This window comes from Peromyscus maniculatus, chromosome 1 (genome assembly GCF_049852395.1).
Source record: "Peromyscus maniculatus bairdii isolate BWxNUB_F1_BW_parent chromosome 1, HU_Pman_BW_mat_3.1, whole genome shotgun sequence".
Classification (NCBI taxonomy): domain Eukaryota; kingdom Metazoa; phylum Chordata; class Mammalia; order Rodentia; family Cricetidae; genus Peromyscus; species Peromyscus maniculatus.
The window spans coordinates 60,968,305-60,994,943 of NC_134852.1; the positions used below are offsets into that span (position 1 = coordinate 60,968,305).

The 26,639-nt window shown below is 43.5% G+C and overlaps 2 protein-coding genes across 5 annotated transcripts in view; one reads left to right on the top strand and one right to left on the bottom strand.

Moving 5' to 3' along the window:
* Window positions 1-1,188: 1,188 nt before the first annotated feature.
* Window positions 1,189-18,192, top strand: Csrp3 (cysteine and glycine rich protein 3). 3 transcript variants are annotated; one of them, XM_006997620.4, is made up of 6 exons: window positions 1,189-1,304; window positions 9,449-9,585; window positions 13,960-14,128; window positions 15,714-15,846; window positions 16,848-16,941; window positions 17,891-18,192. In XM_006997620.4, exons 2-6 carry the CDS (start codon window positions 9,474-9,476, stop codon window positions 17,965-17,967), a joined length of 585 nt encoding a protein of 194 aa, XP_006997682.1. In that variant the 5' UTR covers window positions 1,189-1,304; window positions 9,449-9,473; the 3' UTR covers window positions 17,968-18,192. The 3 variants fall into 3 exon arrangements, with proteins under 3 accessions (XP_006997682.1, XP_006997683.1, XP_076399560.1); XM_006997621.4 differs by having other exon boundaries at window positions 1,258-1,389; XM_076543445.1 differs by lacking the exons at window positions 1,189-1,304; window positions 13,960-14,128.
* Window positions 18,193-21,738: 3,546 nt separating this feature from the next.
* The window catches only part of Zdhhc13 (zDHHC palmitoyltransferase 13), a 45,688-nt gene continuing 40,787 nt past the window's right edge, over window positions 21,739-26,639 (bottom strand). For both annotated transcript variants that reach the window (XM_076543427.1, XM_042277141.2), the window contains exon 17: window positions 21,739-22,309. In XM_076543427.1, the coding sequence (XP_076399542.1) occupies window positions 22,171-22,309 (139 nt within the window). In that variant the 3' untranslated portion in view covers window positions 21,739-22,170. The remainder of the gene's footprint in view (window positions 22,310-26,639) is intronic.

A 26,639-nucleotide genomic window follows, 5' to 3' on the forward strand; every position in this document is an offset into this window, starting at 1 on the left:
CCAGTTTTATTGGCTTTATGTGTTGGTGTCCCATTTGACATTAACTACATTAAAAATATTGGTGTCAAAGTGCACAAGAGTTCCAAGTGCTTTATATTATTTAAAAATTTTTGGCATATGTATATATATATATACACATATGTACATATATACATACACACACACACACACACATATATATATATGGAGAGAGAGAGAGAGAGAGAGAGAGAGAGAGAGAGAGAGAGAGAGAGAGAGAGAGTCTCAAGCAGACCAGGCTTGCTTTAAACTTGTTATGTGGCTGATAATGGTAACTTCGGATCCTCTGGCTTCCACCTCTCAGATGCTGGAATTACAGGATTGCAGCAATACTGCTGGTATATACAGGTTGAGGACTGAAGGACTGAAACACACAGACAGGCAGACAGACAGACAGACAGACAGACAGACAGACACACACACACACACACACACACACACACACACACACACACACACACGACTTTGAAAGCTGCTGTCCACAAGAATTCTTAAGATCCTTTAACCTTGCCTTATTTCTCAGATGAGCAAGCCATGGCGTTTTCCATGATAACACAGACCGAGCATATTTCATTTAAAGCAATGCTATGCCCATCCTTTTGAAATTTCCACAAGCCCTAGTCTAAACCATTAATAGTCCATTAACCAATACTTGAGACTTAAAACTTGAGAGAAAACTTTTCTTCCTTGGATAAACAGGCCTCCGGTGATTAGCTGATGTCAACCCCACCTCCCATGCAAGCCTCCTTGAGGAGATTAGCTAAGTGTGTGCCAGACCCCCATCATTCTTATTTTTAGCTCTGAGTTCTCCTCACAAGTTCGGTGACCTGGGTCTCGGAATTCCAGAGGGCTCCCAGGCATGGCTTATGATTCATTTGCAGGTACCATACACTGATTTCCAGAACAGGCAGGGTGTGGGGGAGGGGGACTGCAGAAATAATTTTAAACATAAAACCCTTTACTCTTCTTCCAAGTCCAAGTCTTTGGTCAGAAACTGTACACTTCACAAATGCATCCCTTGGTGCCTTAGGCAAGTGGCAATTAAAATAGAACCCAACTAATATTGTTCTCCAGGAGGCTCCCGGCTGGCGTGGGGTGGGGGAGCTGGGGAACACAACTAAGGGCTTTGGTCACGGGCTATTTTTGGCAGTTGTGTTACTCATGTCTTATCCACCCCCTCCCCTCAGCCCTCCCCTCAGCAAGCCAAGGCTGGTGACAGCCTTGATATATTTAAGGAGGACAAGAGTCCCCTTACTCAGTTGAGCCGACAGAGACCACACAGGCAGGTAAGTGAATTGAAACAGGCATTTGGGCTAGTGTGGCTGATGACTCGGTGACCAATGGGACTACATAGAGTTCTACAGAGTGGAGGTACGTTTTATAACCAAACCCCAGCACCCACTCTGGCTGCATATGAGAAGGGTCAAGTTATATACTTGATCCACATGGGGATCTAGTAGTTGTTTTAAACTTCCTAAATGCATGATTAATGTTGGGGGAGGGAATAGGGAGTGTGTGTATGTGTGTGTGTGTGTGTGTGTGTGTGTGTGTGTGTGTGTGTGTGTGTGTGTATGAAGGTCTGGTTTTAATTTGCTGGCATCCTGAAAACAAGAAAAGTTGGGAATTCAAGGGAACCTCTTAGACATAGCAATGGGCATGAGATTAATCTGGGTCTAAAGCCACTGTCATAGAGAGATGACTCCGATCCACTGGGTCGGATGGCAGGAAAGCAGAGGAAAATGGAGTTCACTATGGTCTCTGAACCATCACATAAGAAGCAGATGACTGGCTCTAAGGAAGTCCCTGCCCTTGGGGTCTTGGTCTCTTATCCTTCAAGGGTTTGATACAAATATAGTAACATTATTTTTTCTAAACTCTAAAGAACTACATAGCTACAAAGCAGGTGTCATAGACCCAATAGCACAGAAGAGAGCCTTTCTCAGCTCAAATCATGAAGCTTAGCTACTCACAAGGTGTGGCTGGATGAACAAGGTTCCAGGTTTGTTGCTTTAAAATAGATACACACCAAAGATGTTCAGTGACAGGCATGCTTTTAGCCATTTCAAATGAATCAAAATTGGTCTTTAAAAAAAAAGAAAGACAGTGTGATGCTGAAAATCCATTAAAAGCTCTTATTTAATGGGAAGATGAATTCACTGCCAGTGGCAAGGGTGATTCTCAGTGTTTCCTTCGGGTTTCAGTCAAGGATTTCTTTTTGATATCCAGTGAATGTGGATGAGAAGCGGTTTTAAGCAATGATCTGGGCAGAAACACGGTGCAAATCAAAGCCACCACTTGTAATTTCTGTTCTGACCCTTAGCCAGGGTGAGCTGGCTCCATAGAGGAGCTGGGTGGCCATTGGAGGGGCTTGTCTAACTGTGGTGAATGCCAGTTAATGGGCCGTGTGGACCGCCTCCTATCTCAGAATTGGGGCAGATGGAAGCATAAGCCCTGAAAAGGGGTAGGGGAATGTGGGTAATCTGTGTCCTCAGTTTACTTAGGAGACTGAGTGTCAAGGGAAATGATATAAGATGAACATGCTACACTGTTTCCTACAAGACAAAGAGCAGGGGCATCTCATGTAATGAACACTGTGGCCATCTGCAGGAAATTACCACACCTCTCTCAACTGTAAGAGGCTTCATCATTCATCAACCAGTTGATTACAATGTATGTAGAACTGTTTTGTGTCCCGAACACATGGAGATTTCCCCGATTTGGCTTTGGTTCATTTCTCATTTGTGCTCAGCGTCAGCAGCTCCCCTGGTAGGAGGAGCTGTACCTCACTCAGCCAGGGCTTGGTGCCTGCTCCCAGGCTGGGCCGACAGGTGCTGTGTAGCCTGGACACACACACTATCTGTCAGAGGCAAGAAAGCATGCCGGACAGAGGCTGGACGGGGTGAGAGGCAGCATGGGACAGGGGAAGAGGAGCAACAGCAGCACCCAACAGGTGCACCACGAGAACCTCACCCGGAAAGTGGAGACAGAGCCGTAGATGCAAATCCTTCACTCTTGGGAACCAGGAGAAGAAAAGCAAAGTGAACAGAGTCAGAGGTTCAAAAGCAGTAAGATGCAAGGGTGACCACTGACCTGCACGGGATTTGAGTGGATGGAGTGAGATATGGGGAAGTCCTTCACAAATTTAACGTGACTGTACGAATAAAGGAAGCCTTCCAGAAAGGGTACAGGGCCTTCTCTGGGTTAGCAAAGATGTCCTGTGAAGTACAGGATGATGACAAAAGTCCAGCCGTCAGAGTGGCTAACAAGCTAGCCAGAAGTGAAGAGATGATTGACGTGTTTGTCAAGAGGAAGGACACAGGCCTAGGAGTATCGTTCACAGGAAATACAACCCCAGGCAGGCAGCCTTCCAAGCACAAGCATGCTGCCCAGATGTCTGGGAGTACTTACTGTATAGAGGGTTGGGAGCCATGTCCAAAGAGAAATATGATACTGCCTAGGTGATAACTGAGTGTCCCTCCCAGGGAAGGAAGCAGCAAGGGACGCAGGGATTGTCTAGGAACTGTGAAGTGTGGAGTCTATGCAGAGAGAGCTCCACTGAGGGTATTGCTGGGCACAGCGATCGGTATCTGATGCTGTTTACCTGCCCTCTTGCCATCCCAGAATAAGTGTGAGCTTCTTTAGAGTCATAGAAAGTCCTGGGGAAGTCATTCTTTAGGGGAAGAAACTAAAGTTCAAGGGACTGCAGCAGTCTCACGGTCACATGGCTGGAAAGCAGCAGAGCCAGGATGTGACCAGGGTACAATGTGGTCTTTAAAGGGCCAAGAATGGCTTCCACAAGCAGAAGTCAGCCATGCTACAGAGATAATTTCAGAGCAGGGACACTGAGACTGTGTGCTACAGTCTGTCTAATCACATGTCCACTATGCCTGAGGGCCAACATTCATGGTTATTTCCGAGCACAGAGTGCTTCCGAGGTTTTGTGGAAGGTGCTGAAGACTTCATATACATACCTGGTCCATAAGATCAGGAGGAAGCCACCCTCTGTCCTTGACTCCTACTCTAAGAGCAAAAAGGGTGTGCCTCCCCTCAGCCACAGGAGCTCTGTGGGCATGCTTCTTTCAAAGCCCCAGTGATTGGCAAGGTAAGCTCAAGGAGAGCTGGGGGGGGGGCAGGCTGAGGTCAACTCAGTCAATGGTACAGTCAAACCGAGATGGGAGCAGACCCCCCTATCCCTGTGCTGGCCACACATGGGTGGCAAATTGACATTCAGAAGACTGAGAAACAGTTTATTTGCAGTCTGAAATGATGATCCATGGAGAAAAAAACCAGAGAGTTTTGCTTGTTTTGCAAAAATAGATTTAAAAAATCTATAGAGCAAATCCCACTAATCAACTATCGTAATAATAATATAAGGACAACAAAAATCATCAGATCCCTGTGTGCACCAAAAATGAATATGGAGTGCACTGTTATTGCCTTTAGCCTTCTGGGACAAACCTGCTCCTTTTGACATGTTTAGGGCTGTGCTCAGGAATCTGAGCCATGTGCCCAAGCTCAGACTGTTAGTGATCTGAACATGGCTTTGGTTCTTTCCAAAGCCCGTGCCTTTTCACACTTTGATGCCTTCCTTGCTGAATTATGAGAGGAGAGGCACTTGCCGGGGACCCTCCTGAGCAGCGTTTCTGCAAAGAGAGGCTTAGATCACTTGCAGTTCAGGTCCTTAAATTGGTCTCAGGGCTTGAAGGACTCTACAAGATGCTTCGCTGCATTGCAGCCATGAAGATGTCCATCCAACACAGGAGATGAAAATCAACAGTGAGAGAGACCTCCAACTCTAGAGGAGCCCTTTCCATGTTTGAACACCACAGATCCCAGGCATGTCCCTTACGTCACTAAGTTGTACTTCCTGGGACTCCTCTTGTGAATACTTCCTATGCCCCATGAAGAGGTGATGGACCTGCAATATCTCAGTTCCCACCAGATGAGGCACTTGGAAGTGCAGGCTCATGTCTGTCTCCTGTTGCAGCAGAAGCTTGCACATAGGTCAAGTTAACTAGCCTTTGAGACGCAGCTCTCCCATTTCCTGGCTCTGTGATCTTGGTCAAGCTGTCTAGCTCTCTGTATGGTTTTCTCACCCCCAACTTGGGAACAACACAGTTTACTGTGTTGGACTATTGTATCAAAGATAATATATGGACTGTACTGATGTAAACATGAACAGTGGCCAACATGAGTATGCGAACATAACTCTGGAGTCAGAGCTTTCGGAGCTCTAGTCTAACCATGTGATATAGGACAGGGATGTAAATTCCCTAAGTGCACATTTCCCTGCCTGCAAAGATGCTTTCAACAGCAGCTGCCTGGGAGGGTTACTGGTCATGAGTTACTGCAGTGCCTGGTCCAAGGGCTGTGCTCTAGAATCTTTCACTTCATGGCAATGTCTAAGATAGTACTAACTCTAATTATCACAGAGTCCAGTGTTCCTGTGAGAACTCTATCTAAGCCAGTGTTGATAGCTCAACTCACCATGTGGAGGCTTCTCTTAGGAGTAGCAGGTGAGCCAACAGTGAGCTGAACATGTTTGCTGAGCTGCTGGAGGTCTCTCTCCAAATCTTGGCTTAAGCATCTCTCCCTGATCTTTAAATGAGTCTCTAGGAAGGAACACACTCACCAAGTGGCTGTTTTGCCTATTTCATTTTTCCCTAAAATGCCATCTTTCAGTCTTATAGTTGCAGGGGATGAGTAGAAAGAGAAAGAAAAAGGAAGGAAAAGGAGGAAGGGAAGAAGAAAGGGAGTTGAGGAAGAAAATTCGGAGGACTGCCCAATGAACAATTTGACTTTATTTTAGAAAATTCAGGTGGCGCATGACAGTTTAGAGTGGTGGCAGATTCCATGAAAACTCAGTTACATTCTATAACTGAGTACCATACAGAGCATGTGACAGATTGTGAATTGAAGCAATTCTCTGAGGAGTTCCCAAAGAGCCCTCACTCCAGAAAGGACACCAAAGGTCAAAGAGGTTAATGGTTTTGCTGGACCACACTGCTTTGAAGAGGTTAGAAAGGACTAGATTGTAGGCCCAGATCTGATCCCACTGACCCACTATAGAGAATTCCCATTTAGTGGCAATTCTCTTTCACAAAGCCATTATTTAAGAAGCCCGTTCAAGGACATCTCTCAGTGGGATCAGGGTAACCAAGACTGTCCAGTCTGTTCCCAGCTGCTACAATAGGCCTCACTTTCTACCTCATCCTTCTAAATTCTCGTCTCCCTTTCGACCCTGACCTATGACTTGTCTGTGACAACAGCAACCTCAAGAATAGTTCCAGAAAGCAGTGCCAGGTGGTGTGATGGTGACCCAGGTGATAAACAGTGCTGACTGACAGGCAAGCCTATATTTGGTGTCCTACCTTCAATGACCCTTGCCAGTTCCAGGCAACACTGATAAACAAATGGCCCATCTCTTGGCACCGTGCCAAGGTAAATGCTCATCTGGATCCCAGCTCTGGGTGTTGAAATACAGCTATTCCGAAGCAATGCCGAAGCCAAAAAGGCCATCTGTAAGCCAGGACCAAAATGTACTTTCAATCATAGTGACTTAACGAGCACATTGGTGGTGCTTGACTAGCCTGTAATAAAGAAAAGAACCACATTTGCCTTGGGATAGCTCAGTACTGCTTTAAATGCCACCATATTTCCATGACCTTCACAAGGGTCCTGTGCACAAGAAGATACTAACATTTATTTTTCTCAAGTTCGAGTGATAAATGACAACCAGAGCCTGTGGTTTCTGGTTCAGGACGTATTTTGATCCCTCTATCTTTTGGCCTGTGAGCACTGGAAGAGGAAATCAAAGACATTTTCCTCGTATAGTTTCCATTGCTGTGTTCCCGTCTTCAGGAATGGAATGTGCATCTATTAAGTGAATCTTTATGTGTTTCTATTTTGGGTTTTGAGTCCTGATGTATGTAAGGCAGAGTTATGATCACTTACAAACAAGCTTGTTGAGATGCATTAGCTGGTGAGGAGGTATTATATGCAATTTTACCTTCATTTTGAAAAGTATGCTGAGGCAAATGCATAAGAATATTTATACTTTTCCAGGAGGCATATTGGTCTCCCATTAAACTTGCTGGGCATGCCGATAAAATCACTGGCAATATGAAGAAAGAAATCTGACCTGAGGTTGTTGGCACTGAAAATTTCCATGTCATTAATTCCACAAGGGTCACTGTCATGTTCTCAGATGAAACATATTACATTTCTCCTGTTTGTATTATGTTGAAACCTGGAATCAGAATAAACATGAACACAATTATGTGATTCTGCTCTTTTCTAGAAAATGTGTTATCTTTCATACTTGAAGGATGGATCCAGGAAAAAGACGTTAGCTAAGAAATTCCCCTAGTTGCTTGCTTTCTATGTAGCCATCTTGGCTGAAAATGAGTATGTCAGAAAATTTTCAAAATTCATTTCAACTCAAGAGGCTACTGTTTCAATGGAGTCCAGTAGAACTACTTAGGCTCTTTTTGGAGATATGAAGATATTGTGGCTTTTTGCTAATTCTTAAGGCAGCCTGAAATGTCCTTCCTTTTTTTTTTTCTTGTATATGCTGGCCTCCTGGTCACCCTTAAAAACCATCTGAATGTGATCTCTTCTGTGATCTGCAATTGGTGCTGTTCTCTCTTCTGAGTTACCATAGCACTCTGGTCTAAGGTGTTCTGGCTCCTGTCTGCTTTTCCCAGTGTGGGCTTCTCAATGCCAGGGACACCACCCACTTATTCTTCTATGTTTCCTCCTGGACCCACCACTTAGGACCTAGTACAGTATACCAGCCAGGCAGGTAGTAAGCACTCAGTGAGTCAATGAGTGAATACAGACTTGATTGTGACCGTTCATCTCATTCTCTCCACTCTACCGAATAAACTGAATGGCAGAGTGAGTAGAAACTTCTACGAAATGTTTCTTGTTTTGAAGTTATTTCCTAAAATTTTTCTAAATAGAGAAGACACCGAGAGGAAGCATGGGGTGTTTAAGATGACTTCTACAGGGAAAGGCATCTCAGAGATGCTCAGATCGGGACATACCCTTCAGCCCAGTGTCAGGTTCAGTGGTCTGTTTTCTGTTTACTTTCTGTTTCTTAGCAAAAACTGTCAGTGTTGTAAGACTGAGACACAACCCGGAGAGCTGACCCAAGAGGGCTTAGTGCTAATCACAACTATTATAAGAAGGAACTGTCTTCCCAGAAATGAGAGGGAAGGCCAGAACCGCCTCTTAGAGTGGCCTGATGGCGCTTAGTGTCCATGATACCATGATACTTCTACGAAGCCAAAGGATCCTGGGGAAAATCCAGTGCCTTGGACAGATAGTAGGCTTCAGGAGTCTACTGAATATCAACAGCTTAGTTCAGCTTTGTTCTAATCAAACCGAAATCTTGGGTTCACACTTACAGGTCCATGAAAATTATGGCTCATCACTCCCTTTATTAGCATCTCTTAAGCATCATCCTCCAGTGAAAAACTGAGAGGGGACAGGCATGGCTGTAGGCAGAATGTTTCAAAGGTGTAGGGGACAGGTCAGAACCATCTCCCACTGAGCCCTGAAAACTCTTAAGTCCCTTCCCACACACGGAATCTTCTGGTCTCCTAAACAGCAATGTGACACTCCAGAGAAAAGTGTTGGATGGTGAGGTAGAGAGCATGCTGAGGGCAGCAGAGAACATAGTCTATCATCCCAGATGGCTGAGCTACGATGGTGCTGACCTATGTGCCTGGCAATGACATTCTTCAACAACAGACATGAGAGGCAACACTCGACAAGAGAATTTACATATCCTATATATATATACATACATATATACATACATATATACATATACACATACATATATACATATACACACACACACACACATATATATATATATATATATATATATATATATATATATATATATATATATATATATATATTTGTCAGCGGGGCAAGCCTAGACTGTAAACCACCATTCACAGCATCAATACTGCCTGCTCGGAGGCACACCAAACCAGAACCTTCACTGTATTGTCATCTAAGGTAGACAGACAAGAATATGCCACATTCAGAAGCTAATCCCACTTCTGATGAGATAACTTCCAAACTTCAGATGACAAAAAACAAATAGTATTAGAATACAATTTTATGCACATAAAACTAGCCATCTATTCCTTCCAAGAACCCTGTGAAATACTCAAGGACAGATGTTGCTGAAATTTAACAGAAGAGGGAACTGAGCTGACTCAATAAACAGATGTCTCAAAGCCTCCAATATCTGAGCTACTTGTAGAAGGTAGCCATTTGCTGAATGAGTGAATGAGTGAGTGATAGAATGAATCAGGCTGTTCTCTGGGCCTCTCAGACCACTGTATTTCTAGGTCAGTTTACCCTCGATACCATCTAAACCTAGGGCATTTGCTTTATATCCTTTTAGATTGACCTTGGCCAGAGTCTTCACCATGCCAAACTGGGGCGGAGGTGCAAAATGCGGGGCCTGTGAAAAGACGGTTTACCACGCGGAAGAAATCCAGTGCAATGGGAGGAGCTTCCACAAGACCTGTTTCCACTGCAGTGAGTTGGACGGACGCCCAGGGGGTTACTGGCACCACAAGGGGCGCGGGGAGGGGGGTCTGAGTTCTCATAGAATCCCAATACAGTCTATGATTCTCACAGTGGGGTGGCATACCCCGAATCTGTGGGAAATACTGACTGTGGGCACAGTGCTCCCTTGAGCACTTTCTCTAGCCACACACCAGCTCAAAGGCGGTTCCACGGGGCTCAAAGTCAGGACAAGTAGACTTGGCCCTGCTCTTGTGACATTTGCAAAGTATGAATTGGCAGAGGAAGGAAACTAGCAGTTGCCTGGAGCCAAACTAGATTTGGCGTTTTGTGTGGCCCTGGTCAGCTGTCACTAAAGCCAGCTGTGACTAGTCCTCCCTAAGAAAGGACTTGGGTCAGGCAGTGGGCAGCACATGTCAGGCTGAGGCATCAGGACTCCATGAAGGAACTCTTTAGCATCAGCTGCCAGACAGATTGACAAATGCCCAAACTGAGGGAGCTCTGAGCTACTGTCGCCTACTGCTTATCTCTAGGCCCAGGTGGCATGCACCTGCAACAGAGTGAGGGCTAAATCCTGCACCTTCAGACTCCCCCTCCAGTGCCCCTTGACATCACATTCTGTGGTTTCCTGGTACTCAGTCCTTTTCTGGAAGAAATGGGCCGTGGCTTTGAGATGGCCACCCATCTTCTCTGCTTCTAGGCCAAAACAATGGCTTACAGGTCTGCTCTGTTCAGTATCTGTTATCCTGGCTCTGGCAGGATCTGTTAGCTGGCTCAGTTCTCACCCTTATGCCCCGCCCCAGTGACTGTGAGGTATCTATTGACGTAGCTCCAAATGAACTGCAATGCCCAGGTTTTAAATGGTAGGGCCGAGAGATACATACTCCAATTGTATCTGCCAGAAAGAGTGACACGCTATGTCCTCAGCTGCAGTTCCGTGGTCCTTGCTCTCCCTGGCAAACATATTTAGAGAGGAAAGAGAGGATTGTTCTGGTTGAGTAGGTTGACAAACTTAATGATGCTTTGGATTTTAATGACGGGTAATTGTCTTTTAAGTCACCTTACATATCTCTCATATTCACCATTGTTCACTTATGACTACCTAGAACTTTTTATCCATTCCACAAGTCTTTGGTGTTTCTCTAAAAATAGCTAGTATTCTTTAAAGTGAATAGAATTGGAAAGAATACTGGAGCTAAACAAGAAGTAAGCTTTGAGTCTAGACTTTTCCATTCACTAACTGTGTACCTGTGGGAAGTTGTTTTATCATGGTGGGCTTCGTCTCTCTATCCATAAGACAAAGATGGATTTGTTATAGGAGAAGACTGGGGTCCAACACCTGGAAATTCAGCCTTCCAGGCTTTGTCCTGCTTTTATTAACTTTGACGCTGTGTAGGAATTGGAGTGGATGGAATCATCCCACTAGGGGGTTGTCTTGACTTCCCAGTGGACAATGCTGGCGGGGCTCAGTGGAGCCACAGGAGAAGGGTTTGGACACTTGGTAGTAGATCCCATTTGACCCAGCCCATGGGTGGGATGAGAGAGTAGTAGTGTGGGCCTCAGCTGTGTGGACGGGGGCCTCTGGGGAGAGGTGCGCTTTTCTACATTATCTCAAGAGACTTCCCAGATTCCATGCAAGCCTCTGCTGGCAGGAAACAGGTTCAGAGAGGCAGCTCTACCCGTGTTGTCCTGACTTCTAGATAAACTCCAGAACTGACTCAACCTTCCATTTCAGTCTACCCAGAAGAAATACATGTAAACTACATATGTAAGTTTAAGCATTCTATAGTCGTCATCATTTTACAAGTATACCAATGAGACTAGGTAAAATCAATTTTGAAATATCTCATATAACACAATATATATAAGTCAAATATACATGTCTTATAACTCATGAGATATTTTATATCCTTTTAGTGTTTGCACTGTTTGAAGTTGAGTATGATTTTGTGAGCCTATCAGCACATTACATATGGATGGTTGTCCTAGTACTGGACAGCACAGTTCTCTACTGCTGTGCATAAAAGCTCTTCATGAACCAGCAGGATGGCTCAGTGGGTAAAGGTGTTTGTTGCCAAACCTGATGACCTGAGTTCAGTCCCCGGGACCCATATGATAGTGGGAGATAAATAATAGTAATTCCTGCAGGTTATTCTTTGACTTCCACTCACATGCTAACACACACACACACACACACACACACACACACACAGTCATACATACACACAGAGTCACACACACACAAACACAGTCACACACACAGAGTCACACACACACACAGTCACACACACAGAGTCACACACACAGAGTCACACACACACAGAGTCACATACACACACACACACACACAGACACACACACACACACACACACTGAATGAAATATAGTATATATATCTAAAAAGCTTTTTGGAGGCCAGACTTGGCCAGGCCTTGTGAGGTACTCTTTATAAGCTTTCATGGAGAGCTGAGAGTGAGAACTAAGTAATTCACAGGAACAGAGGTCAGCTCCAGCTCTGGAACTCACTGCTGTAGAACAGAAAGTCACTGATCTCTAATGACAAGGAAATTCACCCAGTCAGCCACTCACCCAACATTTGCAGACATGGCCCTCTGTCATGGTCTGAAGATATCAAGGTAGAGCACCCCCTGTCCTCCATGAGCAGCTGTGGAGGGTGCTAATTGATGGCAAGAGGGCAGACTCGGGTGGGTACTTGTCTTTTATGCTCCCATGTAAGGCATTTCCCTGAAACTGTTCTTCAAAGAAAAACTTCTTTATTCAAAGCCTTTTGGAGTCTCTCATGCTATTGGACATTCTCTCAATGACTTAAATTTTTTTTAGCAAAGAATTTTTAACCTATAGATACTTGAATAAATTCTCTCTCATATGCCTGTCTTCCAAGCCCCACATCCATTAGCCTCTGGCCCATGCTACTTCATTCATCATCTTCTTTTATGCCGGTTCTAATTATTCTATTTTCAACAACAGAATGCCATTTCAGAATGGCATATTAACCTGCCATAATCCCATCCATGCTAGGTTGGTTATAAAGATCACTTGGTGGAACTGTTTTGTTTTGTTTTTTAAAGAAACAAATAAATTCAATGTACATGTTTTATTATTTCTGAGGTTATGATCTCACTTCACAATTATTACTAAACACTTCATGGTCATTATTGCAAAGCACTGCAGTGTTTTGTTAGGTTGTGGAAATTCTTTACACCTTACAGCTGCCTCCGTGCTATGGTAGGTAATAAGCTCTCTGTGTTGAGATCATTTTCACGCTGTAGCCTCCTGGTCAGGAGCCAAACAAGGGCTGTCTGTCAAGGGCTCAGACACAGATCTAAGTGAACATGAGCTGCTCAGGGCAGCTAGCTACAGTCAGCTGTTCCAAAGTGAGTGGTTTGGATGAGGATGCCAAGAAAGAATGGGATCTCTAAGTTTGTGTGAGATTAGGAAAAAGAACACTTCCAATATATTCTTCATGTGTATTATTAAATATTATATGATGATTTGACACTTTCACTTACATCTTTAAAAGCCCCACCCTCAGGACTGCCCATGTAATTCAGCAGTAAAGAGCTTGGTTGGCATGCCCGAGGCCCTGGGTTAAATTCCTACCACCACCACCACCACCACCACCACCACAGCCTTTTCAAGTTTAAAAAACAACTCTTTCTGTAATCTTTGTCTTTGGTTTAGTTACCTTATATTTGGAGATAAATGATATAAGGTACGTAAAATATAGTGGCAGGACAGCTTGAGCTAATGGGAGACTAGAGGGGATCAGTGAGTCACTTTTGTCCCTTCTGCCCCATCCCTGACTCCAGAACTGGACACAATATCCCAGCACTCTGGAGGCAGAGGCAGGTGGATTTCGATGAGGTCTACAGAGGGAGTTCTAGGACAGCCAAGGCTACATGAAGAAACTCTGACTCAAAAAACCTAAATAAATAAACAAACAAATAAATAAATAAGCAAATAAATAAAGAAGGAAGGAAGGAAGGAAGGAAGACCTTGATGGGTAGAGAAACTGTTCCGATAAGACTAAAATATAAGTAAGCTGCCCCAACCCCACAACTTCCCTGATGTCGTTCAGCAGGATTCATTAGTTGGTCAGGAACACTGCTGCTAGCAGGTCCAAGACTACATACTTGGTTTCAATGCTGACTTCTAACCCCTTTTCCAGCTGGTTATACCAAACATACCACTTCTCTTCTCTGAGCCCCTTTCCTCATCTGCACCATGAAGACTCTCTTGGGAGTGACTCAGAACAGATGCTCTGGATGTGCCAGAATCACAGATGTGTTCCTGGCCTGGGGCTCTGAACACAGCATTGGGTACAGGTGTGGGGAGGTCAACTTTAACTCTTGCTCTCCTCTGCAGTGGCCTGCAGGAAGGCTCTGGACAGCACCACAGTGGCAGCTCATGAGTCAGAGATCTACTGTAAGGTCTGCTATGGGCGCAGATACGGCCCCAAAGGGATCGGGTTTGGACAGGGTGCCGGCTGCCTCAGCACGGACACCGGCGAGCACCTCGGCCTGCAGTTCCAACAGTAAGTTCCTGCCACGCTTCTTTCCTCCCTACTAGTCTCCAATTATCAAGACAGTTCATTCCGTTCCCATAGCAACATTTTCTGGAAGTGGGCAAATGGACTCTATTGTCGACTTGCCAAGAATAGGAATACTCACTCTGACCAAGTCTTAACAGTGTGTTGTCTCTCTGAAGACTTTAAATTACCTGCTTTTCTAAAGAGCAATTACTTTTACATGATGGTTCTTGGTTTGCATGTCAAGAGAAAACCCAGACTGTACAGATGTCCCATTATTTGACCTTTGCAAACTGTATGGAGTCTCTTTCTTCTCCTTTGAGAGCTTCTGTGAGAATCACATAAACCCAGCAGGAAAGCCATGGTCATTCTGTGTGCTTGTCATTAAAGACTTCTCTCTTAGACTGTAAGGTGAGTAATGCCTGCAGTGCAAAGGAAGAAGGGTCTGGAGCAGAGCCTCAGGAAAAAACATCAGTCATGATGGTTTTGTGGACCTTTTTAGCTGCCTGCTGCCATACCCATACAGTGCTAATGTCCCTCAACACAAGGGCCACTGCCAGCTCAATCTGCTTCCCCGGTTCCACTGTTGTCCATCACTGACCATTAGCCGGAATTAAAAACAGTCTGATGGTGCCTGGTCCACCGCTGCTGTCTGGCAGGCTGGCATCTGTCCGGGCTTAGCGCTGTAGTAGTGATTGGCCAGAAAGAGCTAGCTGAACTGAGTAAGGACCTCAGAGAGCAGTTTGTCATCTGGCCCCTTAGGAAGGGAGCCTGGAAAAGGTGAGGGATGTGTGCTCACATGTGACCTAGAAGCCTTCTCTTTATTTTATTTTTTATCATTACTCTCCATCCTAGCTAGTGGCCTTCTGTTAAAGACAAGGAGGTGATGGCAACTGCATGCTCTGTCTTGCATTATCTAAAACCTGCTTTCTGACACTGGGAAAACAGCAAAAAGCCTTTGGAGACCTGGATTTCTTCCCGGCTCCACCAGCCAAGAGATTACTGTCTGGTCCTCCCTCTCTTCCCAATGTCCATATCTACTTCAAACACTGGTGAGGCTCAAGAGATACCACGTATGAGGGATTATCAAAGACTAAAAAATGCAAGGAGCTGAGTCTTTGGCTCTGTTTTGGACACTGCTCTCAAGGGCACAGGTGACTTTGGGAAAAGTATGCGTCATGTTGTTTTATAATTTTCACCACTCAGATAACCACCTGGCTTCAAGTTAGTAAAAATAAATAAATAAATAAATAAATAAATAAATAAATAAATAAATAAAATCTAAAGACAAAATGCAAACCAGTGACAGCAGTGATGACAACACATGGACATGCACAGAACACTCCATAAAGCATGAAAGGTAAGACAGGGAACCGTTAGAGCTACCACCCATTAGCCCATCCATACCAACAGGTGCTGCCTTCAGAGCTGTAACACAGCCATCATACTTAGCCTTCTCAACAGCTGAGACAGGCCTATGCCCATTTGTAGAAGAAGAGCTAGAGGCACAGTGCAGTGAGGTACATCAGGAGACACACAATCTTCTAACGGTGTGCCAAGGCCAGTCTCATTCCACTTATGTTTCCACCAGATCCCCAAAGCCGGCACGTGCAGCCACCACGAGCAACCCTTCCAAGTTCTCTGCAAAGTTTGGAGAATCAGAGAAGTGTCCACGATGTGGGAAGTCAGTGTACGCTGCTGAGAAGGTCATGGGAGGTGGCAAGGTAAGGACGCCTGGGTGAACCAAATCGCAGCTTCTCATCTCCACGGGATCCGTGGGAGAAATGAAATCCATGGGGACTGCGGGTGGGGGTCAGACCGTTCATTCTCCTTAGCTCCCACTGTTTAGAAGCCACATAGGCTCCCTGCCCACCATTTCCCAATTCTGTGACTGTTCCATGGTGCTCTCTGAGAACTACAACTAGAGAGTTTGTCACAATAAGAACGTACTGGGGAGAAGGGACGCAGCTCAGCTTCATGGATCCAAAGGTGCACAAGCCTCTCTTCCTCCTCCTCCTCCGATGTTTCTGCATCCCATCCCTCCAGAGGTGGCAGCCCATCAACCCCGTGTAACTCAACCTGATTCTGCTACCACACACTTGTACCTATCCTGGCTCAGGGGAAAACATCAAGTGGTGCACAGAGATGTGCACTGTCCTGAGAATTCTGCTTCAAGCCCAAAGCCAGGGTGTTCACCAAGGGAACTGGACCTGGGGAAAGAAAAAATGTGTAAGGAGGAGAGACTTGAAGGGCTTGAAGCTTAGGGTTGTCCCCACACGAAGACCAGCCATTTCTAGACATACAAGAAACCCCAGAGAGTAAAAACAAGTGGTTTGCCCAGATAATTGCCTAGTTTCTCCCCTTTCACTTTCTTGAACTTTATATGTAATATAAACATTACCATTGCCTCATGGGCAAGTCTTTCTTGACCAGTTTGAACCCCGGCTCTTGTCACTCTGAGGAAACCATTTCCTATTGAGTTTATTCTGAAGAAACACATGTGCAAATTATCCTTACATATCCATGAGCAGTGTTTTAAGAATTGCTGGTCAAAGCCATTGCATCGTATTTTCTAGAAACCCCTGGCATCATTAGTTGAGGCCCTTCTTTCATAAGAGAAAGACCAGGGCAGTAACACTGCTTCATGTGCTGCTAGTCAGTGCACTTGAAGTGGAACTACAATTCCATGCTTGCCTCCCTGATAAATCTCTCTCTTGACTCCCAGCCTTGGCACAAGACTTGCTTCCGCTGTGCCATCTGTGGGAAGAGTCTGGAGTCTACAAATGTCACAGACAAGGATGGGGAGCTTTATTGCAAAGGTAAGTGGCTGCAGAGACTTTCTTGAAACTTGGTTTTCCAAGGGCCTGAGGGGAAGGGAAACGGAGGGGAAGAGGCCTGCCTATGTCTGCCAAGAGTCAGGCTGCTCAGCTTGGCAGTTTGGGCCCTTGGAAGGAAGCAAAACTGCCCAGGCAGGAGAATCTCTGTGAGTTTGAGGCCAGCCTGGTTTACAAAAGGAATTCCAGGACAGCCAGGACTACACAGAGAAACCCTGTCTTGAAACAATAACAAACCAAACCCAACAAAAAACAAACCAAAACAAAACAAAAATCCCACACCTGACAGGCAGAAGCAAGTAGACAGCAAATTCAAGGCCAGGATGGGTTGTAGGACTGTCTCAAACAGACCCAAAGACCATAGACTGCCAAAACTTTCCCCACGATGACACAGGACGGGAATTCACTTGCTGTCTGACAGGCCATAAGACCCTAAAATCTTGCTGTAGCCATAAAAAGCCCAGCATGTAAAAAAAAGTTTCAAAGTGAGAAACATAAATAAAAAAAGTGGAGTATAGTGGAGAATGCCTGCAGTGTGGCAGCTTCTGCAGAGCAGGGCACCAGCGGGGGTGATTCTGAAGACACAGTCCTCTGGGCTTGAAGGGTGATGCGGGCTTGAGAAGGAACAGGGAACAGCAACAGGAAGGACAGTTCAGTACATTGCAGGAACCGCAAGCACTTCTTGGGGAGAGGGGGAGGCTGGATAGGCATTAGAGTAGGTTTTTGTGGACGATCACATAAGCAAGTGTCTGTAACACTGTGAAGGGCAAAGATGTATAAACAAAGATTATCAGCAAATCTAAGTACAGCTTTGTTTCTTTAAAAGTTAAATTTACCAAAAGACTACTACCGGCAAGTAAAAAGGATGATGTTTAGGGAGGACCTAAAATAGCAATGCTAATCAATATATTCTCTCTCATCTTCTGGTTCACAGTTTGCTATGCCAAAAATTTTGGCCCCACAGGCATTGGGTTTGGGGGCCTTACACAGCAAGTGGAAAAGAAAGAGTGAAATGGTGTGCATTCTCACAACCCTGCCTGCCAACAACAGTGCCAAGTCATCCCACAGACGCAGAGTTTGGCCCAAACAGCCTCCTTTGTAGCTGGACAGCTGTTCTCTTCAGGAGCAGTCATAGGCTGTACTGAAGTAACAAGAGACTTGGAAGAAAACACCGGGAATGATGCTTCATTATTTACTATTCTTGGGGCGGGAGAGGCAATAAATGTTTTAGTGGTACTGTGTCTGTCTTCTTTGCAGAGAGGGGAAGGCTTTAAAGAGAGAGAGAACTGGTTTTAAAAACTAGCTGCAGAGGATGAATTTCTCTATTAGCCATGAAAGGGACAGGGAAAGATGTCCAGGAAGACAGTATCCCAGTGTCTCTATGGGAGCATCTCCCTCATCACGAAGAATAGAGAAGAAAACAGGAGGTCCGAGGAAATAGAGAACACGAAAGCAACTCTAAGAAGAAAATCAAAACTAGTAAAATAAATGAAAGGTTGATCCTTTTGTCCTATCATGGGCTTTGCAAACCTATGGAAACTGGGAAATGACAACAAAGCTTGTCATATGGTTCTGTGTTACAAATGACATGAGGATTATCTCTTACTCTGTAATTCCTTGGAGGTTTAGCAATTTTCTTAAAACCTCTCTTACATCAACTTGCTGGCCTCACTAATGAAACAGCCAATTAGACATGTCATTCTCTACCTCTTAGGTAGCTTGAATATCCATATCTTCTTGAAGCAACCACACCATTCCCCCACCTCTCTGCCATACTTAATTACTTGGAATACAAATATAAATCTCTTGATAAAAGCTATCAAAACTAGGCAAAACCATTGGTTTCTCTATGCTTCAAGTCCCAAGAAAGGCTATCTTTAAACAAGCAGTCACTTAGCACTGCTTATGTGCTGCCTTGGACAAGGTCCTATGTGGATTTTAAGAGCAATACACTATTTTGTCTTGAAATAGACTCCAGCCATGCCCAGGAGTCAGACACATGTGTGCCATGACGGCAGGGCAATGCAGCTTCCTCCTTCTCTTCTGTGTTTCAGATATCAGGCCCAAGTAAGCACCCAGGAGATGGAAGCTCAAACTGTCACCCATTAGCTTCGCCCTGTCCCTCCTGCTCTCGCACCTCTCCTTAGGCCTCTTTGCTTCTGACTTGAGGGTACTTCTAGAACACATCTCTCCATCCCCATTTGGTTTATGAATTAGTTTACTAGGGCTGCTGTAATAAAGTATCACAGACTGGGTGGCTCAACCAATAGAAAATTTCTCCCATGTTGGAGTCTGAAAGTCCATGATCAAGGGGTCAACATGATTGGCTCCTTTTAAGTCTCATTCCTTGGCTTATCCAGGCTACCTCGTGTCTTCACATGGTCTTCTACTGAGTGTGTCTCTGTCCTAAAGCTGCCTTTAAAAGAGGACACCAGTGTGAAGACAAGGTCTCTATCTATGATCTGTTCCAATTCCAATTATTTCTTTAAAGGCTTTATCTCCAAATATAGTGTGGGGACTTAACATGTGAATTCTGGGGAGGCAATTCCACCCAGTAAAAGCTTTTCATATGAGCATCACAAGTTGGCTTCAGTTTAGCTCTTCAACTTACCCTCCATGCAATTCAAGCTACACTCAAATTTAAATCTGTCCTAACAGGCCCATACTCTCTGCCCACCATGCCTTTGCTGATGCTTTTCTTTCTGCTTTAAATCCCTGGAAAATGGAAACCCCCTCCATCTTTATTTGTTAACCCATCTCCTTCCAGCCCAAGTCAAATGCTTTAAAAGTATCTTCAAGTACCTGAGCAGATGAATCCACCTTTGCATTCCCACAGCAGGTATACAATCTCCTTGCAGTGAATTTGAATTTTCTTGCATCCTCGTTAGAATGTGATGCTCTTTCATTTATAAGATTCAACAAATCAAAGGCACTTCATAAACTTTTGTTGAATGCAGTGGAAAAGAACAGAAGTCAGGCAAAATACAGAGTATGTAGAATTGAAAAGACATGCAATGAAGAAACTTAAAAAGAAAGAAAAATGGAAGAACCTCATGGTGGATACTGGAGTTCTGTTTCTAGGGCACCTGAATTCACTATATTTCCTAGACCACTACATGTCCTAGACTCTTCTTGGAAGAGTCTTCATGTTCTCTCCACACCCCTAGACACAGAAAGAGCAGTAGAAACATTCAGTAATGGCAGGTCTCTGAATGGAAGGACACCTGCTGACAGCTAGATGAAAGGAAGAAATGAGCCTTATGCTGTGTTTAGACATTAGTACTGAGAATATTTAAAGCCATTGAGGAGATAGTTATCATCACATTAATTCCCTTGACTAATGCACACTTGAAGTACCAAATTTACTACAGCCAAGTCATCCTACTTCCTGTTGCTTTCGAGAATACTGTCCTTTGTAAATACTACCATTCACAAACAATCCCTTGATAGTATCCAGTCTCTCCTTAGCCTCTAAATTCTTGTCTTATTTACATTATTCTGAATGGTTTTTAATGTTTGCTACCTTATACTACAATTTCATCTATATTAGTTTTCTTGTCTTACAAAGCTCCATGATTATAATAGCTTGAAAAATCACTGTGGAATAACCTAAAGATACATGAAATGCACTTTCCATCTGTAAAGATCTGGAATATGGTGGTGCCAAAGGTCTCAGGTAGAGAATTTGAGTCCCGGCCTCTTACCTAGTCCCCTTCATTCTGATCTAAACATTCTATGGACAATCTGGGAAAACTTATTGGTAGGTGTGGTTTGAATGAAAATGGCCCCCATAGGCACACAGGGAATGGCACTTAGGTGTGGCCTTGTTGGAGTAGGTGCGGCTTTGTTGGAGGAAGTGTGTCACTGGGTGTGGGTTTTGAGGCCTCAGAAGCTCAAGCCAGGCCCAAAGGCTCACTCTCTCTTCCTGCTGCCTGTGGATCCTGATGTAGAACTCTGAGCTACCTCTCCAGCACCATGTCTGCCTGCATGCCACAATGCTTCACACCATGAGAATAATGGACTAAACCTCTGAACTGTAAGGCACCCCTAATTAAATGTTTTCCTTCATAGCAGTTGTCATGGGCATGGTGTTGCTTCACAATATAGAACACTAAGACAGAAGGGGCTGGTGAGAAAGGGAGAGAATATCGCTTGGGAAAGTCCTGTCCACCATGACGTAGTTAAAAACTCCTTATTTCATTCAACACATTAATTCAAATATTTATTGCATGAACATTGTACTAGGCAATATTCTAGGTGATTGGCACTCTACAGGGTAATCACACTAAACATCCATATGACCCTGGAGACTTCTTTTGCATTTAGGTCCTTCTTGGAGGAAGGAGCAAGGATCCTTGAAGAACTGAACAGTGGGCCAGAGTGACACTGGTATAATAAAACAGCATCATTCAGGGGTTTACAGGTCATGACAAGAAATTTAGCTTTTACCCCAAGACAAGCACGCAAGGAAGGATTCAGTGAGAAAAGTAACTGGTAGAGCTGTGCAAAGCAAGACTTGGGCAGAATCAGCATTTCTTTTAGAACAAGGGAAATCAGTAAGTACAATCACCAATCAACTAATATGTTAATGGCACTGGGTAAAAATTGAGATGAATATTGAAGACTTCATGTATTCAAATTCTAAGAGGAAAATTAAGTAAAACATTGCTTACTGGCATCAACAGTAATTTCAACTCATTCTTAAAATCATGAATTAGTTTTCTTATGTCTGTCAACCTGTCTTCTCAAGATTCTACACAAGTTAAGCATCAGAAATAAGTCTCAAGTATAAAAAAATGTTTTTATTAAGTGTGAAAGCAAAACAAGTACACCTATTTAAATACTCTTTACATATTTATAGATACAATAAAGACAAATAACTTATCAAAAATTACAAGTTTTAAGAGTACTATTTTTAAAAAGTCAATACAGTATCTGAAAATACTCTATTTTATCCATAATCAGTGACTATTATGTTTTTTTTTTTTTTTAAAGTAACTCAAGTTCTTGGGGGAAAATATGGAAGATTTTAAGGATGTCTGCCAGAATGCTCAGTAACAGGCCCTCATTCTAGGTCTGACAGGGTACGCAGTTGCTGAGGACTGTGTTAGAAAGTTTTGAACTGTGGTGAGCTCAACATCTCACTTCACTTTCAGACCTCACAGCACCAACATAAACAAAAACCAGTCAAAGTGTGTTCTGAGGTGCTTTTCTTCATACGGAGCGAAGAACTTTCTCTTTCGCTGGGTGGAAAACCATGGTATACTGGGATGTCCAATCTATTATGCAGGGCTTCACTAAGCCAAAGCAGCCACACTGAAAGAAATCGGCCAGGTTCTGTGTGAATCCAAGGCTGTCAAGAAAAGAAGAGAAGACGGCTCACTATGTTTTCTGTGTTGCTCCTGACAAGCATTCACCCAAATTGTAAGTGATCACTGGACATCTGTGACACCACACCCTCTGAGGACCTTGTGGAAAGTTGAAGGTAAGCGGCAGCTCCCGGTATGGAACCCTAAAGCTGAAACTCCATTTGATACATTGACAGCCTCTTACTTCCCAAGCTCAACCCTTTCGAGATACCCCTCCGACCAGAGGTCCACATTCACCCTCCTCATTTTTATATTCAAGACAATACTCAGTGACCTCAGGACTTACTTCCCCACACCCATCTCTGCAAACCTCCCACTCCTAGGTTGGCTGTTTTTCCAAGATTGTGAACTGCGGGCCTGGAACACACACTCCCTCACCCTTACCTCCTGCTGATTCTCAAGGTCCAGCCAATATCCATAATCTTCCTAGAGCCTCCATGACTGTAACTATCTTCAGCAACACCTTTTCTCCATCAAATTCCTGAAACAGTTCTATCTTACTCCAGCACAGGGAATACTGAACTTTAATACACACACCTATGCCCTATCTTTTATGCTAAAGCCAATCTACACATACCAAACTGTGTATGCAGCACCTCGACCATGCTGCTGTTAGATGGTTGTGATCTACATGAGCAGCAAGCTGTAGTCAGTAAAGGATTAACCTAATCAGAGAGCGACTTTCCAGAAGAGGGCTGCAAGTGTAGGACTGTGTTGTGGGATAATCTTTTTGTACACTGTGAAGATATGTCTCTACCTAAGGCATTTTCTGATTGGTTTAATAAAGAGCTGAATGGTCAAGAGCTAGGCAGGAGAGAATAGGTGGGACTTCTAGGGAGAAAAAGGAACTCAGGAAGAATCAGAGGCATGTGGATTTTTGCCAGGCAGACAAGGAGGGAGTTGGATGTACAGTATGGAGGAGAAGGAAGTAACAAGCCACATGGCACAATACAGATTAATATAAACAGGTTAATTTAAGTTATAAGAGCTAGTTGTGGCCAGACCTGCCCCTCCTCCTTGCACCAAGGCACCTGCTATGCCAGCCTGTGTTGACTACCCAAGGGAGGCCTTTCCCTCTATGAGGAGGAGATGGAGGTGGGATGAGGGTAGGTGGGGAGGAGTGGGAGAAGGGAAGGGAGGCAGAACAAGGGTTGGTATGTAAAAGGAAAGAAAATTTTTTTTAAAGGAAAGAAAAAAAAGAGCTAGTTGTGAATTGCTGTGGGATGTCTTTTTGTATGCTGTGAATATGTGTGGCTCCCACTGGATAATAAATAAAGCTGTTTTGGCTTATAGCAAGAAAGATTACAGCTAGGAGGGAAATCCAAGCAGAGATACAGAGAGAAGGGCAGAGTCCCAGAAATGACAGCAAGAGTTTCCACCTAAAACCTGAGAGAACTTACTAAAATGGAGCTAAGAGCAGCTTCTTGGTTTGTATGCCCCATGGGGGCCATGATACAGAGATGCCGCTGTACAGAAATGCTCTGGCATTCGAGCTTGAGCACAGCATGGTGGATTCCCACTGCAGTACACAGAGGCACCTCCAAGACATACACAGTACTGCATGGCAGATTTAGATTTTGCTAGTACAGACCAAAAAAAAAAAAAAAAAAGGGTTTCTGGGCTACATGCTGCTTGATGGAGGCACAGATCCACTGCTTCCCAGAGTTGGTGGTAAGCATGGCTCCCAGAGCTGGAGTGTTGGAGCCCATTTTTCCTATTGGCTTTACCCAGCAGGTCTGCATAGAGAGGATGGTTGGACCTCAGGCCTGAGTGCAGGTGTCTGAGATGGTGTGAACTTGGCTGTGCTGGAGGGAAGTCTTTTGCTCCACTCCTTAGCATTCCTTTAAATATCCTAGGGCAGTGACAGTTAATGCCTGATGGATTAGGATCTAGGCCCTCCCAAGTTTATCCTGTATTTTCTATCTGTTTCTCTCCCCTCTATCCTTCTATTTAATATTTCCTGCTGTTTCTACTCAAGAGTACTCTGGGGAAATGTAGGGGTGAGGGATGCCCCCCCCCCCATTGGAGGTAAATGTACCTCTGCCATATTGAAAACTCAAGCAGGGAAGAACCAGCAGCCAGGGCTGCCACTTCGGTCCTAGCCACACTGCATTTTAAATCAATGGTCAAAAACCGATTACAAATACACAATAAGATAGATTTAGATGGAATAAAACTCTAAACGGTTTATATTATGTGTAAAAGGCATAGGCTTGAGAGAGAGGAGAGAAAGGATATAGTTATAAAAATAAAGTCTTAAAAAGTAATATATAAAAATATAATAAGCCACATTAAGATGGAAATTACAGAGAGAGTCTGGATTATGTTGTCCTTGGGATTTTTAACTAGATAGAGATATTTGATTGTAAAGGCTGCTGAACTAAGCCTATATATATATATATATTTAAAGGTATCTTGACTTCAAAATTTGGGTCTAAGGATATGTTGCTTTGGAAAGAGGTTCTATTTTTGTTTCCACAGAAGTTGAGAAGCCATAGATTCCTTCCAGGTTAATATGTTTCATCAAGAAGACTCCCTGAGAGGTCTCTAGATTACCCAACATCCAAAACAGCATCAAGGCAATTGGTTGAGATGATCCAGCCTCACAGACTACACCAGTCAGGACAGATTAACAGCATCCCAAATCAGCAGGAAGTAGCCTAAAATATTATGCTCACATTCCCAAAAAATAGATTATGGGTGCTTGTTTGTCTTTGTTTAAGGGTTTGGTTACAAATTGTTACTGGTCATAGTCAATTTCTTTCTAAAGCAAGTGGGATATAATATAAAAATGAATGATATAAAAATGATAGGACAAAAAGTAGATTATTGAATCTACTTTAATCCAAAAAACAACTATTAATCTTACATATCTTACATTACTATGGATTTTAGTTTACTGATACAAATTTAAAGTTAATTTTGTTAAACTGTATATTTCTACTCTTGTTTAAGGTATTATGTTTATGCAACTCATTTAAAATTGTATTGTATCATTAAGAAATACAGATTAATAGTCATCTATGATAATCAAACTTATAGTCTTATTAAGTTTTTCAGGTATACAAATGTATTTCAATTAGATAATCTTCAAACACTTCAAAGACCTATAAAATATGGCATTTAAAAATGTTTTAAAAACTTAGATTTTTCTGGACAGTAAGACACATATGCTCCTGGCAGCACCAATTACTTCAAAGAGGAAGATGGGCATTGAAGACACTCCATATGGAGTTTGCTTTCTTTATGGCAAAAGTTAGCCATTTGGGCAAGAAACTGCTCTTGCCTGGACTGCTTGACAGTATGTTATATAAACTGGACATACAGGACCCATAGGAAGATGACCACTCAACTTTTTAAGGTGAGATGGTCCTTCAGGTTCTTGCTTCACAGAAGAAACCGCCAGACATTCTATAGGACATAGGGAGAAGAGACTGAGGAACTCTGCCAGGATGGGTCGAACAGTCCTTAAAATTTCCTGCTTCACTGAAAGCTATGCCAGAGACTTTAGGTCTGTAGGCTGAAGATGGATGCCCCAATGTTGCAGAGGAACTTTGGATGTCTCTGTCATTTCTAGGATTATGGTAGTTGCTTGCAATGCACTTCCTGTTTACTCAGGTAATATTATATCCTTCTGAGGTCTTTGAATAAGCTGAAGACTAGATAGTTATAATTTTCCTTAGTCATGATAAAAGATAAAATAGAGATAAAACTTGAGACTCACAAAAATAGGATAGATGATAGAGTATTTTCTTTAATTTTGCCAAATACAAATAGACTAGATATTGTAACTGTAATTCTTGCTTGATAACTGTTTTGTTATATATAACTTTACTATGTTAAAGTTAAAATCTTCCTTTTTGACTAGACAGAAATGGGAAAGTGCTATGGGATGTCTTTTTGTATGCTACAAATTTGTGTGGCTCCCATTGGATAATAAATAAAACTGTTTGGGCCTATGGCAAGAAAGCTTACAGCCAGGCAGGAAATCCAAGCAGAGATATAGAGAGAAGAAGGATAAAGTGGGGAGAGATGCCAGCCGCTGCCCAAGGAGCAACAAGATGCCAGAAGATCGATAACACCATGGCCACATGGCAACATAGATTAATTAATAGGAATGAGTTAATTTAAGATGAAAGAGCTAGCTAGCAAGAAGCTGAAGTCATAGCCCATATAGTTTGTAATTAATATAAACCTCTGAGTGATTATTTTATAAGTGGTTGTGGGACTGCAGGTAGGAGAGATTCATTTAGACTGCTGGGAAAGGCAGGACTGGAGAAATTTCAGGCTATGTGAACAAGCCTAAGCTAAGGC